Source organism: Haliotis asinina, chromosome 5 (assembly GCF_037392515.1).
Source record: "Haliotis asinina isolate JCU_RB_2024 chromosome 5, JCU_Hal_asi_v2, whole genome shotgun sequence".
NCBI lineage: Eukaryota > Metazoa > Mollusca > Gastropoda > Lepetellida > Haliotidae > Haliotis > Haliotis asinina.
Genome location: NC_090284.1, coordinates 68161666 through 68184164, shown reverse-complemented (window position 1 = coordinate 68184164; position 22499 = coordinate 68161666). Strand labels below are relative to the sequence as shown.

Genomic DNA, 22499 nt, shown 5'->3' with positions numbered 1-22499 from the left:
TGCGCAGATCGATGCTCATGTTGTTGATCACTGGATTGTCTGGTCCAGACTCGATTATTTACAGATCGCGCCATATAGCTGGAATATTGCTGAGTGCGGCGTAAAACTAAACTCACTCACTCACTCACTCACTCACCCATGGGGAGTATACAACTCTTTCTGTCACTAGGTGCACCGAGTTTATTGTGGCGCTCTCATCCTAATGAAGTACCCAATTCACTGCTGGGTGGACTGGGACATATAGTCACAGTACTTTAAAATAAAGCTGATGAGGCATTAAGTTTTTCATTATTGAAAATTAATTTTAAATTACCTTTTTTAGAATCTTTTTCATGACATTTTCTCTGCAGGTGTCTGTCACATGTATAATAATAAAGTTATATATTTCTAAGACAGCTTCAAATAAAGAATCAATACTTGAATCATATTCATTATTTTTTTTGTGATCTGTGCTGTTTTAAAGAAAAAGTAATTTTGAGAATCCTCTAATCTTTCATCACAAAATATCTGTCTGTTCATGCAATTTTCTCACCATTCTAACAACCATGGTCTCAAGCGTCCAGAAGGGATTGGTCATTAATAATATGTGAAGACTGATTAAGGAGGGGATATGTCAATAGAAAATGACACAGCTCTATATTTTCAATCAAAACCATTTAAGAGATTGAATTGTACATAAATTTAGGGAAGTATGTATTGCAGGCAAGGGGTTGGGCAGTGTTAAGAGCTATGAAATAATGATGAAGAATTTGGAGGTTAACAAAATATAACCCATTGTTTAACTCCATCCCCCCACTCCCCATCACTCTGCCTTAACATCACTGTGACAGATGACCAGTCAAGTCTGTCTGATTATGGAAAAGAATTGTATAGTATTTACTTTTTCATCCCCCCGGCATGTAATGCGGGGGGATATAGTCGATGCCTCATCTGTCCATCTGTCGGTAATCATTTTGTTTCCGGAGCATAACTCAGAAACCGTTCAGTATTTTTAGACCAGACTTGACAGATATAATGATCTCAACCTATAATTGTGCCTTTTGTTATTTACAGAGTTTTGGCATTTTTATTTTTTTTGATTTTCCATGGAACATTTTGGTGTTAGTCTAGTGGTGGGGCAGGCTTCGTTTCCGGAGCATAACTCAAAAAGCATTCAATATTTTTCTGCAAAACTTGGTAGATATATGTAGCAAACCCCAAAGTGGTGCCTATTGCTATTTACAGGCTTTTTTTCGTTTCTGGAGCAGAACTAAAAAAACATTCAATATTCTTCTGCAAAACTTGGTAAATATATCAATCTGAACCTAAAGTGGTGCCTTTCACTATTTCCAGGTTTTAGTGATTTATCATTTTCTCAGTTCCCATGGAAACATTTTTTGACTTACTCTCAAAAGTGAGAGGTGTGTTTCGTTTCCGGAGCAGAACTGAAAAACTTCTTAACATCTGTCAGTAAAACTTGGTAGATATATGTGGCAGACCCCAGAGTGGTGCCTTCTGCTATTTCCTTTCTTCTTTGGATGTATTATTTTCTCGGTTCCTCGAACATGTTGCTGACTTTATTTCTGGAGCACCGCTCAAAAACCATTTCATATATTTCAAAAGATCTTGGCAGATATACGAGACAGATCTTGAAATGATGACTCTTTCTGATTACAGATATATGGCATTTATATTTTTCATGAATTCCATGGAAACAATTCAGACTTGGTCTAAAAACACAATAAGTAACTGTCCGATGATTTGTCCTTTCAGATATGTAGGGGCCGGGGGGATATGTCATCTTCTGATGACTCTTGTTTTGATTTCTCCTTTCAGATACTGTTTGATTTCATGGCAACTCTAGGCTTCAGCCAGACGTTTTTCACTATATCAATGTCATATCCTCGGATTAATTTATCGGAGCATCTCAACAAGACCCTGTGGGAGATGGGGTTTCACAGACAAGTGACCTTGAACATAGAGGAGAAAGACACATGAAACAGTGGCCTGTATTTAAAGTGCAATGTTGTATAGTACAGAGTACTTCTGTTAGGTGATACTACTCCACATTCGCTAAGGACAATGACAGGCTGCTGGTGTAGAAAGATTTTGTGAGACTCAGTAGTGGAGTATAACAAAAAGTACTGAGGATAAGTTTACTTAGACTGGCCTCAGTTGCTTTTTCACTTGAGTTGCTAAAAATAGAATGGGGATTGCCCAGAAGTGAAAGTTTAAACTTACTGAAACCATATTCTGTCTTGTTTGTTCGAAACTCCCAACATTATCATTACATGAAAGGTGAAGTCTAATCTTCATTTTACATCATAGAGTAAGTAGGAGGTTTTCATTGATCAGAAATATATGGCAACAGTCTGAGGTTAGTATTTTGTTTTTATGGTGTATTGAACACAGGTGTTAAACTCCAATAACATGTATAATTGTATATTGTAAGTAAATATATCATTATTTTTCATTATAGCTCTGTACCTAAGAAACATGACACAAATATCAAGTCTCTTTTTACCCCATTAATTCAGGTGAAAGTGAAAATATCCTTGATCTCATTTTGGGTTGATCTCCATTCCTTCCATGGGCGTATCCTGGTAATCTCTCATTCATATAGTGTTGTGTTCCAATCCTGTTCTATGACCGACATTAGAACTCCAGAAATCTGTCAGCCACCCACTCTACCCTTTCTTAGGTTGTTGACCAGTGAAGATCTGGGGTAGAATGTCTTCAGCAACCCGCGCTTGCCACAAAAGTTGACAATGCTTGCGGTAATGGGATCGGGTGGGGAGGGTCGCTGACTTAGTTGACACATATCATCAATTCCGGCGTTAAAGTTACATTAAAATGGTTATGACTGAAGAATCGGACTGTCTACCAGGGGCACTGCACTACATCTGAATGAAAATCGGACAATAGCGAACTGCTCTATGGGAAAGGGTCATTTCGTTTTTCTTCTTTTACATTGATATGCCGAAAAGTTAGGAATAACGTTAATGAAACATATAATTTTGAATAAAACCTAGATTAGACAGATTTATAATTATGAAAATAGTAATTTGTTTACAGGATAAAATTCTTGGTTCCGACTACTTCCGTAAACAGCCGAAAATTGCTATGTGAAAATAGGGTATTAGAGGCAAGTCAAATGTGTAGGGAAGCCCGTTTACATTACTGCAGGATAGACAAGTGTTTGAGTGATGATATTAGTTTTCTACCGCTTTTAGCAATATTCCAGCAATACCTCAGAGGGGGACACCAGAAATGGGCTTCACACATTGCACCCATGTGGAGAATTGAACCCCTGTTTTTGAGAAATTAACACTTTAAACACAAGGTCACCCTACTACCCCGGCAGATGAGAAAAAACATACATAATACTGCTGTAATGAGAACAAGAACAATGTCTTATATATATGTTTTAGTTTTTCCACCTCCTGAATTATAGGATATGAAAGGAGCTTCCCCTTGCATATCAAGTTTATGTCCATGTGAAATAATTTTGGTTTGTCACGAACTTTAGTGAACAATGGACCTGAAAACACAGTCTACAACCTCGAATGAAGATGATTTCAAGCCTATTGTGACTGTGGGAAGTGCCTTTGACTCCTACATGAGGAACTATGGGAGGCTGTAAGGGGCAATACAACGTAGATGTGTGTTTGTGCGGGATGACTTGAGAGTATGCAGATGACAGTGGCAGTGATCGAGGTACAAGAGTGCCGCTCATCTTTTGATGTGTCTTACTGTGCATTCCTGACAACATACACGCTGAAGGTATTCAGTTTCCTGATTATATTCACAACTCTTCCAACCAATAGTCCATCAGTTTTGACCAATCTAATAACTTTTATGGGCGATGCCATATTTGTTTACACTCATGAGACCTACTAAACGTATTTGTTTACTTACTTAGATTGTTTCATTTTCGTTTGTATTGCAGAAACCTGATTTATTATAGGATTGAAAATCATTGTAACCACACTAAATAAAATAAATGTTGTTTAATTCCATCCATAGTAGTATTTTTGTTTTGCATGATCTCAGAAGTAGTACAAGTTACTTATACTACTCTCAGAAGGTGTGAAAACTTGAAAATCATGAATGGAAGGAGTGATGAAAGTAGTACCAGTAATGTCAAAGTTCATGTATTAGCCTTTCAAATCTCTGGAAGGTGTTATGATACATATGTGTCATAACAGTTTGTTATAAAACCCCTGTATGAATTACCATGTGGGTAATAAGAGAGTTTATTACAACAAATCAAAAACTGAATTTGAAATTATGGCCCTGACAAAGACATATTTGCATTATTGTTGTATATCGTTAATAACGCCATTTTATATCGTTACACCAGTGTTGTTCTAGGGCTGATTGTGCAAGGGCTGTAGTCATAATATATTTTGTTCTCAGTACATATACCTTGTCAACAAAGAACATGTTCTTAAAGAAGAGATAATTTCATTTATGATATTTTACAGTTTATGGTATCAGGCAGTTTATAAAATGGAAGAATTGTTTTCATGACACACTTTATATGAGAATCGAGTCATCTGTACACCGTTTTCACTCACCCGAAGGAAATGTGACATATGTCATGCAGATAGTCATGTGTGGTCTGAGTGAGATACTTTGATCTTGGAACCGAGCACTGTCATCAGAGATAACTCAGTTTTGACTGACTACAGGAAGATTGTTGAAACATCATGTGTATCAATGTCTGGAATAGTAGAAGAGATTGAAGATTATTGATGATTTCCTCAAGCACTAAGAAAAAGAATCTTGTTTATGAATTCTTATTTTTTGTCCATTTATTGTTTAATCTGAACTAATGATTGATTTTTTCTGACTGAAATAATTGCTTGTTGATATCACTTTGCCAGGATGTTCCTATTTATATTTTCTAAATAAAGATGTGAATTAGTGTGTTTGTGAGACAAGGCTTATGTCATGGTTTATAGACGATATATGAATGAATAAATCTTTATTACAGTTAGGAGCAAAGTTAGTATGTAATTGCAAGCAACATTTGTTATATATGAAATGTCATTTTTGACATATATGTCTCATATATTATTAAAAATATTTAAGGAACACCCATTTCTTGGTAAGATTGTTGTTAATCAGTCATTGTTTTGAGTGGTATATGTTGTTGTCAAAAAGATTTGTACATTTATTCAAGTGAAGTTAATGTGGCTATACTGTGGACATAAAATGATTAATAAAAGCAAATCAAAACATTAATTCTATAATAGCAGTTTAATCAAACAAATGTGAACAAATTGATTGCATTTTTACTTCCTTTTCCTTTTTGTAGCACAGATGGTGATGTCTGATAATCTACACTGTTTTGATGTCATAGCGTTTGATAGCAGTTTTGTGTATGTGCTTTATTTTCATCTGAGTATATCTTTTGTCTCTTTGAAAAGTAAAAATAACCTTTTGACAACAAGTACCATTACATATATTTCAGAGGTATCTTTTAGAATTTATCTGCGGTTTTAATTGTAATAATCATCACAGAGTGTTTGTTTTGACAACCTCTTACAATTTGATACCTTACAATATTGCCTGACAAACATTTAGTTGGGTCAATCAAGTGCTAATGAATCAAAGCACTGCTACCACACAACAACCAAATAATCAGGAATCCACCAAGGAGAAAATCCTGTCAATTAGCAAGTCCGAGTTTGTGCTGTGTCATGTTCCACTGGTAACACACAAAGAATGACATCATAGTATTCGATCATACTGGGGTCTTCACAACTTTATCAGTAGATAAGGCAAAATATCTTTACTACTGTTAATTATATATGTGGATAAGTATATTATTTTTGTTAATGTATTCCATGGATTTGACAAAACCTGCATGGGAAATACAAAATATATTTTTTTAAAATACTATTGAGACAATTACATTCTCAAACAGGGTTATGATCATTCTATGAAAACTCTTATTGTTGTCAGCATATTGGTATGATAAGCATTTGAACCTCCTGACCTTTCAGACTTTCACCCTCAGCTGATCTGAGTGAGTTATAAGGCTGGTGTTGGCATTATGTCTGCTATGTAGTGATGATGATGGTCGTCAGAAGGTATGATTCTTTGTGGTTAACAGCTTCATATATTGCGACGTTTCAGTATGGATTCTTTTACTGATGTCACTCTAAACATTACATCACATATAATAAAGAAGTTGTTATCCATAAAGAATCTTACATGCTTACTGCTCACCAACTTCTAAAATGCCAATCTTAAATACTATTCAGAGTGGCCTATCACCAAAACCCGCCATAAAGCAGACTCTTTCTGTTGTGGTTGTGGATTTTTGTTGTTAATATGTTTATATTGTTATTCAAATTTTGCCCCAGAAGTCTTTACAGGCGTACGGAAAACGACATGTTGATTAACATAATCATTTGTTTGCAGTTGTGCATGGATGAGTTTTCAATACACATATATACTGGAAATTGGTTATACAAATAAATATTTAACTCGGTGCTGCTTGTTGTGTTGTGTGCATTGAAACACAGGTTTTTGTGAACATAAAATTTTCAAGTAAATCAAGTGGAAAAACTCAATTCTTTGTGTATATAATACTTCTGAAAACAATACTTTGTACACCTAGGACAGGACTCATTTTCACCAATTCTGATTTTCAGTGACCTGCTGATACGATGTTCACCACTAGTAGTTGAGAGTGAGGGAGTCCAGTTTTACCCTACACTCAACAATGCTCCAGCTATATTTCAGCAGTCTGTATATAATCTAGTCTGGACCAGATAAGCCAGTGATCAACCGCATGAGCACCAATCATGTACCACATGAGCAGTTGGTTGGGAAATGTTGACATGTGTGAACCTGACTAAGAGATCCCACTTTTCGTCTCTTAGGACAAGTATGGGTTACTGAAGATCAATTCTACCCCGGATCTTCATGGGTTTCTTGTTTATTGCACAGAATGAGACTTCTATGTAGATTTATATCTGCAATAGTCAAGAAGTTGATAAACAGAAAATCATTCTAACCTGGATATTTACAGGTCAGCAGCTAGTAAAGCCGTGAACAAATGCTGAATGACACTGACATTTGTAAGTCGTGTCACAGAGATAAAGTAATTTGCGTTCTGACCTTTCCAACCAAACAGCAAACTCATATTCTGCAAAAACAATTGATATTTTAATGCCCAAATACATTTACAATAATCGGATTCAAGAATACTTCATTACATACTATATATAGTGGTTCATACATGTAAACATCTGCAAACATTGCTCCCATACAAATATACTTGATGCAGTATATTTCATAACAGATGCTTTTGTCCTCTTTTAACTGAAGCTGAGCAGCTTTAGCAGTGAGTATCTTAGAAAATGATTATGATTCTTGTTTCTCAAGCAGAACAGTTTACATGTTTACACATGTACTCCAGTTACAATTCTTTGTAATGCAACCTACAAATATTTAGAAGATACGCTTTAAAAGCATAGCAGTAGAAAATCCATATTAGAAAATCTATTTTCACCAAACCATTCTTTAACTCAACACCTTTGTTGTATAAAGGTTGATAGTAATGAATACTTGAGTCATTTTGGAAGGTGATATACTTTAAAGATTGTGAAAACAATAATGCATATGTCGTCAGCAAACAGGAAAGACAACTTTGACAGATTCACTGGAATGCAGTAAGTTCGTTTACTGAATCATTTATGTCTCTATTAAATATAAACTAGCTGACATGCATCCCTGTCAAATAATCATGATACTTTCATGCTTATATAAATGGTTATCATATTCAGTAGAGGATTATATGCATTATTAATTATATGAAATGTTTATTCAGTCTTTGTTGGTAAAATTCCATTGCCTTGGAACAAGTTCTCCAGTTTGCTCAGCAAACACACTGACACCTACATCAAGAATTTGCCTGAATGACCCTGAAAGACTGCTTGGCACTTGTAGTTAATCGTACCATGTTAAAATGCACCGAGTTATTGAAAAAACAAGAAAAACATGACTTGAAAAGAAACAAAACAATTTCAACTCCAAATCATTGTCATGTTGGTTATTTCCTGACAGACTGTTCTGTGCCGCAAATTACGTTTTGGTGGAATGAAGACCAAAACGTTTTATGTATCTACTTTGAGCAAAGAACATCTAAGACAGACCCTTGAGTGGGTATATATTTTGAATGAAGGGAATCGAAACAACATCGCGGAACTTTATTTCAACAGTAATTAACATTTTTCGGTGGTTGACAGTTTTGAGGCGATCCCTAGTTTCTGGTGATCCGGAACTGACTTAATCACGTGGTTCCATAAATTGCTGATTTCACCAACAATATGGGAGATGTAGAGAAGATTTTTGTTGCTTTTTACAGGTGAAAAGTATATACATACAATGGATTGTTAACATGAAGCAACTTGCTTCTATTCTTATTTGAGACGGACCTTCACCTTTTCCTGACGTGCCAACGATAAATTATGCGATGATAGGTACCCTCGTTACAGGGCGCGCAAGGAAACCTCTGGTTCAGATTAAGTAAAACAAAATATATCACCTTAAAGAGCACTGTCTCGGCTTTAAAATGAGAACTTGAGTGAAGAAGTTCATCGAGATTTACAGTTTCTAGGGGTTAATGTATACGGCAGTGAACCAGAATAGCCGTGATCCGGAATACCCTTACCCACGGTATCGCTGTTCCGCCTCTAGATCTAACTATCGCTGCCTTGCCCCTTTCTGGCGCTGTCTCGCCTCGTACTATCGCTCGTTATATTGTATCGCTCTCACTCGTACTATCGCTTTCACACATCAAATTATCGCTGTCTCGCCTTATGCCAGCCCTTGTACCCTTTGATACCGTGCTCTAGGCTAGGACTAACTAGTACATTGTACCATATATTTAATGCCATTTGGTATACGCGGCCGAGGATCGAGCTTGCGACCCTCCGCTCTCTTGGCGGACCCTCTAAATACTTCACCACGGAGGCGGCCACAAGTTCAGTAATAATATCAGTGTGTGTACATCAGTGTCGTTGTCACATCCCCAAACGACATTGCACACAATGAACACAGCGAATACCCACAGAAAACAATTAGAAGGCAATAGATATTATTATGTTAATTGAGAATAACGGAATATAATTACAACACCCATACAGGTGCCCCAAAAGTAATTTATCAAAATTTAGTTCTCTGTTATAACGGAAAATTGATATCCATATATATGTGTAATGTTGATGGGGTGTTTTATTAAACCTGGAATGTGGAAATAGTATTTGCTACACTGACCTTCTGCCTGATGGCATCTTGTTAATTTAACCGTGAGTGAATGAGTGACATGGGCGGATCCAAGAATTCTGAAAGGAGTGGGTTCGTACCCCTGAACACCCCCACCCCACTCCCCCCTTCCAGCCCCGCCAAAGCAAAAAAGTACATCTTCGACGTGCAGACAATACATTTTTCAAAAATGTAGAGAAGAGAAGGAGGAGGAGGGAGTCGAACCCCCTGATCCCCCTCCCTGTGGATCCGCCAAGTTATCAACAAGTTCACGATGTGAGTGAGTTGCTTTTATTGCCAGAAACGGACTTCACACAAAGTACCCACGTGGGAATAGAACTCAAGCCTTCGGCGCGACGAGCTGACACTTCAACCACTTGTTTATCACCATATCACCGTGTGTCACGCTGCTGGGGGCGCAAATGGAGGCGACGGGGCTCGATACTTCAGGAAGCTTGTTCTGTCTTTTCATTCTCGGACCTATGGTAGATGGAGTGGTAGAGTAGCACAGTCGTTAACACGTTCGCTCGCCACGGGTTTGATTCCCCACGTGGGTACCATGTGTGAAGTCAGTTTCTCGTGCAACCCCCACTATTGCTGGAATTCTGATAAAAGCAGCGTAAAACTAAACTCATTCACTCCTGTGTGGTAAATATTTAAACGGGAAGTTGTGCATGCAGACTACACATTGTATTTACACGTGTTGATTTGAAATGAGATCACAGACTTAGTTTGGACAATATCATTAGTGTAAGTTGTCAACCTGGATCTTGTTCTTTATAATTATAGTCTTCATTAATTGGATTTACTCCGAAAATGTGAAAGTCATCTTAAGAGGTCACCGTGACCCCTTCCTGCTTCTGGTGAGAAGGATGGTGTTTACACGTAAAGAGACACTGTCAACAACGTAGTAGGGATGGTCAGTTGTGCACCCGCTGCAATGTGTTAAGTCATGACAACCTGACCCATCTGATAAAATAAAGCGGATATGTCTGGTTTCAGCCTCCAAACTGATAAGGTCATGTTAATCGGTCGTCAATGCTCTCGCCAGTTGCACTACAAGTAAACAAATTAAACTGCACAGTATTGTATCTACAAATGTGGCATGCTCTAAATTCACGAACCCACAACCACGTTTACGGTGTCTAACCGCGTTCTTGTCGATATTATGATGTTACTTCTACGTTTAGTGGAAGATGAAAAACGTTTAACACCCCCCTCCCCCCACCCCCCCCAAAAAAAAAGAAAAGAAAAAAAAGAAAAAGAAAAAGCAAAGCAAAACAGAACAAACAAACAAAAAACCAAAACTAGAAACAACCCCCCCCCAAAAAAAAATAAACAAAAAAACCCAAAAAACAAAACCAAAATAAAAACAAAACAAGAAGAACATGCAAAACTGAGTTATGGATCAGCACAGATTTAGATGAGAAAAAGACAGCGTTTTTTATCTTACCTCACACATTAATGTCGTTTTCTGATTGGCTAAGCGCTAATCTATTATTTTCAATGTACCCCACTTACAGGCGCTGTATTATTTTCAGTGTACATCGCTCGGAATTCCGAACTCTTCTGGTGCTTCATGGTAGTACTTCTTTATCTCGAATAGTATTGAAACACGCATGAAGCACGGAAATTACCGATGTTTTGCGATTGAAAATCGATGGCAAGGGAGATAAGTCTAAATCGGTTTACCATGTGTCGTCTGCAAAATGGCAATTCTCCCCGCATTCAACAGAACTGTTTCAAACAGTTTAAAATTAAAATTCAGGTGTTCGGTAAGATAAATACGTTGTTCACTGGGTCCTCGGGGTCCTGCGGGATCGAGGAACATAAACTAACCTCGAGGGTACATGAGCCCATGGCCCCCTCGTGACCAGTGGACAACTTATAATGTATGTGGGGTGGGTTGTGTTGACGTGGCGTGGCGTGGCGAGGTGTGCTGCGGTGTGGTGTGGTGATGTGGTTGTGTATTGTGTCGTGGTGTTTTGTATAGGGTAGAGGACACGAAAACTGAATTATTGTTACCAACAGATTGTGGTGAGAATGAGTGGAGGTTGAGTGGAGGTTGACACTGAAGGTTAAGATTACAGTACAGGTTCATGTGGGGATCAGACTTTAGTTTAAGGTTGAAGCAAAAGTTAATGCTCCGGGCCGGGTGACTGAAGTTATTTGTGCCAGGAGTGAGATAACCTGATTTAGGGGTTAATCTGGTGTTTAAGCTGAAAGTGTTGGTTATAGGGGGGTGGATGTAAGGTGAGACTGGAGTTTGAGATTTAAAGTGAGAATGAGAAAGGCGGTTGTTCACTCATCACTCGTACTCTGATAGACACATACAGCGTGATTATCAAATGCTAATGCACGGTAATGTAGACACATGTACAGTTGTATGGCACGCAATAACTGCACATGTGTGTGTGGCTTCACGCGTGACCTCTTTAGCAACGCAGGTTTGCAGACTTTGTCAAGTTCTATTTTGGGCAGGTTTCGTGCTAGCCCTTCTACATGTCACGAGGATAGCAATGACTCGACAGAAATGCCTTCCTGACGTCATTACGTAGTTCGCTTTACAACGAACCTCGCAATTCGGGGTAATCGCGCTTGTTCAAGCTGATTTGAAAAAAAAAACGGTCAAGGCTTAATTTTAGTTACAGAAAGATATATTTCTGCCACATTTGAAACACATAACGGTTATATTTACAAAGGAGTATAAAATTGTACGAGGCTCTGTCATCAGCGATATATTCATTTAATAGTATATATCATTCATTTAATATTCAGGCTTACTGTATGATGACTAAAATGGTTTTTTAGCGTCATGTAGCAATATCCCAGCAGTATCACAACAATATCCCAGCAATATCACAGCAATATCACAGCAATATCTCAGCACTATCACGGTTGGGGACAACACATTTGGACCTCACACAATGTACCTTTGTGTCGAATAGAACCCGGGCCTCCGGCGTGACGAGCGAACGCTTTAGCCACTAGGCTACTCTATTGTCCAGGAAATAATAGAATGAAAAGGCAAAAACGTAAATTCACTTTATGTTTTATCATCGGGACAGATGGGTGTGTACTCAGTTTTCAGTTGTTCATATTGAAAATTTACTAAGTAAATACTATGAAAATCTGACATGTTTTCTTTAATATTGTTTTTAGATCGCAGTACATCTTTCAATTTCAAAACGTGTTGGGAACGGTATGTATGTTTGGTTGTATTATTTTTGTTGGAGGTTGTGATACATTATTTACATAAAATATTATAGACTGTTGAATCATGTGTCAGTGTTAGATAAGTGTCTCGCGTCTGTAAACACAGCTGCCGAGTATGTTAAGAAATGTTCTAGTTGATGTTCTTTCAAATTTGTTCCATTGATGTAATTAGTTAAAGGACCCGACTAAGAAAAAGAAAATACTGACATCAGTACCTATTTTTCTGTAACATTTGTGCACAACGTTCATCAAATGGTATTAAAAACGTAAGTATGGGCATTACGCAATGCTGTGTTAAAAACAAAGTGACAGTCTCCAGATATATGTATGTCGGTCAAGATTTGGGACACTGCATGGGAAGTATCTAGCAAGACGGATAACCTGTGATTGTAAGGTTCGGACATTGGCGGTTTAGACTGGAACATTGCAGTTCAAGCTGTGACTGCGTACGGCGCATCTATCTTTGGTGACCTTGAAGGTATATGGCCAAAGGCTACATACCTCAGAACAGACAGATAAACTAATTTGTGAATGGTGGCGTACAGATGAGCTGTTTGGTGACTGACCATTTTTCAAACAAAGTAATATATTTTTCACCGGAAGAAATGACAAACACATGTTTTACCTTCAAGGTGTTGAAATACCTGTAATTATTTCTGCTCTTGGGTGGATATTTGGGTGGATACTACACTGAACAGTAGCAGTAGTCGTAGCAGCAGCAGCAGCAACAACAACAACAACAAACCCCGCAAGTTTCGAAATAAGGAAGTATCACAAAAACTAAGCGTTCACGTTTATGTCTTCTGCTCCAAAACATGACAAAAAGTCGGTTGCGGTTTTTTTGCAGTTCAGTATACTGTTTTTCAAACACATCTCAGTCCAATGAGTACATCTTACCCACTTCGTCACACCGAAAGCACAACAAAGGGCTTTCCTTACATTAGCCATATATATATATCATCGTGATCAGATGTGTGTTTTGATGTTTACAAAATATAATCTTTGACACCTTTGATACCATCCACAACATGAAATAATGAACACGAGGATTTGTCTTTCTTGGAAAACACTGAGCAATTTCAAATGACGTTTTGCTGAATAACCATGATTTACACTGATTCTGTAGATGATATGTTGACAGTCATTAGCCTGAACCTTTTAATCAGAATCCTGGTGGGATTGTTTACATGTGACAGTAATACTAAATAATATACTTGGTAAATTGGACATGTGTTAAACCGGACAAGCTGATGAATAATCGTTTCCGAGAAAAGGACGTTTTGCTGTATGCACTGTACATGCTTCTTTCCAAGCAAGGTAAATCCTGAGGTTTAAGGAGGAACCTTGAATCTAAGCACTCGATCGCCTTGTAGAAGTTACAGGTTCGATTTCACGTCTTCTGTCGGAGTAGTGCTGAGAAGCTGGTTAAAACGGCGTGAAGTCGGTTTGCGCACATCTCGCTCACATCTCATTTCGTCTACACCTCATTTCGCATACAATAAATCAAATGGTCAATTCCATCAATGAGGACAGACCGAAGCCTCGCTGGCCCCCTCCCTCAGTCACTCACTCACTCACTGCGACATAAGGACGTGACCACATGAGTGATCAGTTGTCGTCATACCACTCCAAGGGCAACACATCAAACTCAAGCCATAGACAGTGGTTAGATCATTCACAGCACGGGGTTCAAGTACAAGGCCATTGAACACTGCACGTCTACATGAAACCACGTATTGGGGCAATGGGACACCGAAAACCACCTTCCATCTCTCCTTCAGTCAGACACGCGATCTGCATACTGATACACACCACCATGCACCGATGAATGATACCAACACTAGCCCTGTAGTCGGCTGTGGTAACAGATCATGCCCAAAACTACTGACCGAGTTTCTGACAGGTATTAGAGCTATGTTAAGGACTGACCCATAAACCAAGGTCAAGGACGCGCTCCTTGACACACGGCCTTGCTTCACATCATACTATGTTCGACGTCAGAGGTGGAACGTTGGAGGATGTATGACGTATGTCAAGCACGCGTGGGGAGACTTCGTGAGGATTCCAAACTCTCACTGTCATTGTACCTGACCCTCCTCTATCTCTCTAGTCGGGGCAATGAACTCAAAATGCGCACATTTTGTTTTATCTTAAGCCAAACCACTAAAACACACACACACAAGACAACAACAAAACGGGAAGTGCGATAACTTCACCGACACTATTAAAGACATGTCGAGGTATTTGAATACAATGGCACTGAAGACTGACATGTAGCGGTTTAGGAGGACAACTGTGTACAGAGGAGTCTTTGGTGGCCCAGTAGGAAGATGAACAAAAGGTATCATGTATGTCAACGACATACTGGTTCCTCAGTCGGATCCGGGAAGTGACCACATCCTGGAACCAACTGACCGTGTTCCCAAGGGAACGGGTTTGTGAGCTAGTGCTAATGCATCTGACACGACCATGCACTCGTCTGTGTCAGTGGACTTGGACTGTATTTCGAGGTGGTGGGTTTGAAGATGTGTGGAGAATTGGGCTGGGTAAGCAGTGATATTGCGCTGGGCCTAGATTTACGAAGCTCTCTTAGCGCTAAGACAGTCGTAAGTGCCATACGTTAATATTAACATACGACTATCTTAGCGCTAAGAGGTCTTCGAAAATCTAGGCCCTGACCCTCCCAGTAAAATATCTATCTTTCCTGCAGCTGAACCTGCAAATCCTATGCTATTATCTGAGCTGCAGAGACTGTTACTGTGGAAAATGTCAATTTACACAGTCACCATTAACTAAAACATGTTTATACTTGTTATGTTTATGTTAGTATTTTGTTTGCATGCTGTGTAACACCACACGTATTATACTCCAGCTATATATGGCGGCGGTCTGTAAATAATCGAGTCTGATTTAATCGTGGATGTGGACATGTATGGTTGGTGCAGTCTCCTGGAGGCAATCAATGTTTTTATTTCACATTTAAGCAAAGATTAAATTTACGAATATACCCTCATTATAACCCGAATAGTATGTAATCGATTCAGTGAGCAAGTTTAGGAACAGCTGTTGAAAATTCGGATGTTGTTCAAGTGATTTTCAATACAAAAGATGTTTTTGAAAGCTCACCATAAGAAGCAAGGATTAGGGTGAACTTGGAATCATCATCAGAGGAGTGGTTACCAATGGCGTGACACAATGCCTACATACGAATCAAGGTTTTGCTGAATAGTCGCAGATGGCAGAGGATTACACTTAGCAGTGGTGTCCAGGAGTGGGGTGATATTGCACATGACGTCTTTGTGAAAGGGCATTTCATGAAATCCTTGTTGTTCTATTTCATGCAATTTTCCGTAAACGTTTTGAAGTATCAGGTGACAATGCCAGAACCTTGTTGTGACCCTCGCCATTTATCCCCTACTCCCCTGCATATGGACAGGGACTGGACGGTAACTGCCCTGACGTGTCCCTATGTTCCGGATGTTCGCGGGCCCGAGAGACCCTGCACCCAGCAAGGTGGGCAGGCTTTGGTCGGATCTCTAGTGACGAATGGAAGGCAATACCAATGGCAACTGCATGTATACGCCAGTTCAACAGCAATACACCATTGTTGTGACATGCATATAGCTCCCAACACAATGGCCCTTCCAGATATGGATATACACGACCCAGATTAATATTACAGACACCTGTCGGCATTACGCCTTCAGTTCTCGTAGTTCTTTGTTAGTAATGTTTTCACAAGACGTTCCTTGAAGCCTGTGTTCAAGCAGGACCCTTATACAGTCTGTTGTTCTTGCACAAAAAATAAAAAAACCCCAACCAACCAACAAACAAAAAACCCACAAAAACCAAAACATCAACAACGACAAGAACAACAAAAACCCAACCAACAACAAACAAACAAGCAAACAAACAAACAAACAAACCACCCAAAAAAGTCCAAAACCCAAAAAACAAAACAGAACAACAACAAAAACAAATATAATAAATAAATAAAGAAAAATAAAGAGAAAAAAAATACAGTCTATAACTCTATAATTCACGATTTGGAACGCTCATAAGCGTCCTGATGTAAAAAAATATCAAATATCCATATTGTATTACCTCCGCATTCTGAACTTCCATGTTTATGTTTGTTTTCTGCTTACAAAATTCACATTACGTGTTTGAATGCTTGGTTTACTGGGACCCGATAATTTACAAGTCTCCAAACTGTCTTTGCTTATCAGAAAGTTCCCCTAGGTAATCATCTTTAAAGTTTCAATTTGATGAGTTGTGGTCGATAGGAAATCTAAGCGTTTTAATGACAAACAAGAATATTATATGTACGCTTCCATAAATCCTGACGTTACTGTTCACTCAGACATGCGTTTCGACTTGGGTTTTGTACACTTGTTTCATCATTGTTAAGGCCAATAAATTGTTCAGATGCTAAACAATAAGGCTCATATATGCAGTTCTGTCTGTGAGCCTACATAGATTTCTTGTGGTGTATAACATGTTTCATGATGCTCTATTGTCATACAAGCTGTTCTAAATACCTGACCTATGCACATTCATTTTCTCCGAGTGAGTGCGTGAGTGCGTGAGTGCGTGAGTGAATGAGTGAATGAGCTAATAAGGTCTACACTCATGATGTAAATATATATGATGTTGTTTTGTTTACATAAATATCAGGACGAAATTTTAAAGAGAACAGGGGGATACTATTAACATGGGAAAATTGGACAAATGTTTACCAATATTTTATAAGGGTATGTGTTATTGAAAACTGGAAATTTACGGACCAACTGACCACGTTCCTCAATGTTAAACCTGTCAAGGGTCACAGTGATCGGGATCGAGGAACATAAACAAACCTCGAGGGTACATGAGCCCATGGCCCCCTCGTGACCAGTGGACAACTTATAATGTATGTGGGGTGGGTTGTGTTGACGTGGCGTGGCGTGGCGTGGCGTGGCGTGGCGTGTGGTGCGGTGTGGTGTGGTGATGTGGTTGTGTATTGTGTCGTGGTGTTTTGTATAGGGTAGAGGACACGAAAACTGAATTATTGTTACCAACAGATTGTGGTGAGAATGAGTGGAGGTTGAGAGGCGGTTGACACTGAAGGTTAAGATTACAGTACAGGTTCATGTGGGGATCAGACTTTAGTTTAAGGTTGAAGCAAAAGTTAATGCTCCGGGCCGGGTGACTGAAGTTATTTGTGCCAGGAGTGAGATAACCTGATTTAGGGGTTAATCTGGTGTTTAAGCTGAAAGTGTTGGTTATAGGGGGGTGGATGTAAGGTGAGACTGGAGTTTGAGATTTAAAGTGAGAATGAGAAAGGCGGTTGTTCACTCATCACTCGTACTCTGATAGACACATACAACGTGATTATCAAATGCTAATGCACGGTAATGTAGACACATGTACAGTTGTATGGCACGCAATAACTGCACATGTGTGTGTGGCTTCACGCGTGACCTCTTTAGCAACGCAGGTTTGCAGACTTTGTCAAGTCCTATTTTGGGCAGGTTTCGTGCTAGCCCTTCTACATGTCACGAGGATAGCAATGACTCGACAGAAATGCCTTCCTGACGTCATTACGTAGTTCGCTTTACAACGAACCTCGCAATTCGGGGTAATCGCGCTTGTTCAAGCTGATTTGAAAAAGAAAACGGTCAAGGCTTAATTTTAGTTACAGAAAGATATATTTCTGCCACATTTGAAACACATAACGGTTATATTTACAAAGGAGTATAAATCTGTACGAGGTTCTGTCATCAGCGATATATTCATTTAATAGTCTTTTCGTTGTTGCATTTCAAGTTGCACGCGACAATATTCAGGCTGACTATATGATGACTAAAAATGGTTTTACGCCTCTTGTAGCAATATCCCAGCAGTATCACAACAATATCACAGCTGTATCCCAGCAATATCCCAGCACTATCCCAGCAGTATCACAACAATATCACAGCTGTATCCCAGCAATATCCCAGCAATATCCCAGCAATATCCCAGCACTATCCCAGCACTATCCCAGCAGTATCACAACAATATCACAGCTGTATCCCAGCAATATCCCAGCACTATCCCAGCACTATCACGGTTGGGGAAACCACATTTGGACCTCACACAATGTACCTTTGTGTCGAATAGAACCTGGGCCTCCGGCGTGACGAGCGAACGCTTTAACCACTAGGCTACTCTATTGTCCAGGAAATAATAGAATGAAAAGGCAAAAACGTAAATTCACTTTATGTTTTATCATCGGGACAGATGGATGTGGACTCAGTTTTCAGTTGTTCATATTGAAAATTTACTAAGTAAATACTATGAAAATCTGACATGTTTTCTTTAATATTGTTTTTAGATCGCAGTACATCTTTCAATTTCAAAACGTGTTGGGAACGGTATGTTTGTTTGGTTGTATTATTTTTGTTGGAGGTTGTGATACATTATTTACATAAAATATTATAGACTGTTGAATCATGTGTCAGTGTTAGATAAGTGTCTCCCGTATGTAAACACAGCTGCCGAGTATGTTAAGAAATGTTCTAGTTGATGTTCTTTCAAATTTGTTCCATTGATGTAATTAGTTAAAGGACCCGACTAAGAAAAAGAAAATACTGACATCAGTACCTATTTTTTCTGTAACATTTGTGCACACCGTTCATCAAATGGTATTAAAAACGTAAGTATGGGCATTACGCAATGCTGTGTTAAAAACAAAGTGACAGTCTCCAGATATATGTATGTCGGTCAAGATTTGGGACACTGCATGGGAAGTATCTAGCAAGACGGATAACTTGTGATTGTAAGGTTCGGACATTGGCGGTTTAGACTGGAACATTGCAGTTCAAGCTGTGACTGCGTACGGCGCATCTATCTTTGGTGACCTTGAAGGTATATGGCCAAAGGCTACATACCTCAGAACAGACAGATAAACTAATTTGTGAATGGTGGCGTACAGATGAGCTGTTTGGTGACTGACCATTTTTCAAACAAAGTAATATATTTTTCACCGGAAGAAATGACAAACACATGTTTTACCTTCAAGGTGTTGAAATACCTGCAATTATTTCTGCTCTTGGGTGGATATTTGGGTGGATACTACGCTGAACAGTAGCAGTAGTCGTAGCAGCAGCAGCAGCAGCAGCAGCAGCAACAACAACAACAACAACAACAAACCCCGCAAGTTTCGAAAAAAGGAAGTATCACAAAAACTAAGCGTTCACGTTTATGTCTTCTGCTCCAAAACATGACAAAAAGTCGGTTGCGGGTTTTTTTGCAGTTCAGTATACTGTTTTTCAAACACATCTCAGTCCAATGAGTACATCTTACCCACTTCGTCACACCGAAAGCACAACAAAGGGCTTTCCTTACATTAGCCATATATATATATCATCGTGATCAGATGTGTGTTTTGATGTTTACAAAATATAATCTTTGACACCTTTGATACCATCCACAACATGAAATAATGAACACGAGGATTTGTCTTTCTTGGAAAACACTGAGCAATTTCAAATGACGTTTTGCTGAATAACCATGATTTACACTGATTCTGTAGATGACATATTGACAGTCATTAGCCTGAACCCTTTAATCAGAATCCTGGTGGGATTGTTTACATGTGACAGTAATACTAAATAATATACTTGGTAAATTGGACATGTGTTAAACTGGACAAGCTGATGAAAAATCGTTTCCGAGAAAAGGACGTTTTGCTGTATACACTGTACATGCTTCTTTCCAAGCACAGGTAAATCCTGAGGTTTAAGGAGGAACCTTGAATCTAAGCGCTCGATCGCCTTGTAGATGTTACAGGTTCGATTTCACGTCTTCTGTCGGATTAGTGCTGAGAAGCTGGTTAAAACGGCGTGAAGTCGGTTTGCGCACATCTCGCTCACATCTCATTTCGTCTACACCTCATTTCGCATACAATAAATCAAATGGTCAATTCCATCAATGAGGACAGACCGAAGCCTCGCTGGCCCCCTCCCTCAGTCACTCACTCACTCACTGCGACATAAGGACGTGACTACATGAGTGATCAGTTGTCGTCATACCACTCCAAGGGCAACACATCAAACTCAAGCCATAGACAGTGGTTAGATCATTCACAGCACGGGGTTCAAGTACAAGGCCATTGAACACTGCACGTCTACATGAAACCACGTATTGGGGCAATGGGACACCGAAAACCACCTTCCATCTCTCCTTCAGTCAGACACGCGATCTGCATACTGATACACACCACCATGCACCGATGAATGATACCAACACTAGCCCTGTAGTCGGCTGTGGTAACAGATCATGCCCAAAACTACTGACCGAGTTTCTGACAGGTATGTTAAGGACTGCCCCATAAACCAAGGTCAAGGACGCGCTCCTTGACACACGACCTTGCTTCACATCATACTATGTTCGACGTCAGAGGTGGAACGTTGGAGGATGTATTACGTATGTCAAGCACGCGTGGGGAGACTTCGTGAGGATTCCAAACTCTCACTGTCATCGTACCTGACCCTCCTCTATCTCTCTAGTCGGGGCAATGAACTCAAAATGCGCACATTTTGTTTTATCTTAAGCCAAACCACTAAAACACACACACACAAGACAACAACAAAACGGGAAGTGCGATAACTTCACCGACACTATTAAAGACATGTCGAGGTATTTGAATACAATGGCACTGAAGACTGACATGTAGCGGTTTAGGAGGACAGCTGTGTACAGAGGAGTCTTTGGTGGCCCAGTAGGAAGATGAACAAAAGGTATCATGTATGCCAACGACATACTGGTTCCTCAGTCGGGTCCGGGAAGTGACCACATCCTGGAACCAACTGACCGTGTTCCCAAGGGAACGGGTTGGTGAGCTAGTGCATCTGACACGACCATGCACTCGTCTGTGTCAGTGGACTTGGACTGTATTTCGAGGTGGTGGGTTTGAAGGTGTGTGTAGAATTGGGCTGGGTAAGCAGTGATATTGCGCTGGGCCTAGATTTTCGAAGCTCTCTTAGCGCTAAGACAGTCGTAAGTGCCATACGTTAACATTAACATACGACTATCTTAGCGCTAAGAGGGCTTCGAAAATCTAGGCCCTGACCCTCCCAATAAAATATCTATCTTTCCTGCAGCTGAACCTGCAAATCCTATGCTACTATCTGAGCTGCAGAGACTGTTACCGTGGAAAATGTCAATTTACATAGTCACCATTAACTAAAACTTGTTTATACTTGTTATGTTTATGTTAGTATTTTGTTTGCATGCTGTGTAACACCACACGTATTATACTCCAGCTATATATGGCGGCGGTCGGTAAATAATCGAGTCTGTTTTAATCGTGGATGTGGACATGTATGGTTGGTGCAGTCTCCTGGAGGCAATCAATGTTTTTATTTCACATTTAAGCAAAGATTAAATTTACGACTATACCCTCATTATAACCCGAATAGTATGTAATCGATTCAGTGAGCAAGTTTAGGAACAGCTGTTGAAAATTCGGATGTTGTTCAAGTGATTTTCAATACAAAAGATGTTTTTGAAAGCTCACCATAAGAAGCAAGGATTAGGGTGAACTTGGAATCATCATCAGAGGAGTGGTTACCAATGGCGTGACACAATGCCTACATACGAATCAAGGTTTTGCTGAATAGTCGCAGATGGCAGAGGATTACACTTAGCAGTGGTGTCCAGGAGTGGGGTGATATTGCACATGACGTCTTTGTGAAAGGGCATTTCATGAAATCCTTGTTGTTCTATTTCATGCAATTTTCCGTAAACGTTTTGAAGTATCAGGTGACAATGCCAGAACCTTGTTGTGACCCTCGCCATTTATCCCCTACTCCCCTGCATATGGACAGGGACTGGACGGTAACTGCCCTGACGTGTCCCTATGTTCCGGATGTTCGCGGGCCCGAGAGACCCTGCACCCAGCAAGGTGGGCAGGCTTTGGTCGGATCTCTAGTGACGAATGGAAGGCAATACCAATGGCAACTGCATGTATACGCCAGTTCAACAGCAATACACCA

General features: G+C 39.6%; 1 protein-coding gene across 1 annotated transcript in view; it reads left to right on the top strand.

Annotated features, from left to right (window-relative positions):
- The window catches only part of LOC137285122 (UBX domain-containing protein 8-like), a 47423-nt gene extending 40939 nt beyond the window's left edge, over positions 1–6484 (top strand). The window contains exon 7 of the mRNA XM_067817342.1: positions 1816–6484. Within this exon, the coding sequence (XP_067673443.1) occupies positions 1816–1977 (162 nt within the window). The 3' untranslated portion in view covers positions 1978–6484. The remainder of the gene's footprint in view (positions 1–1815) is intronic.
- Positions 6485–22499: the final 16015 nt, after the last annotated feature.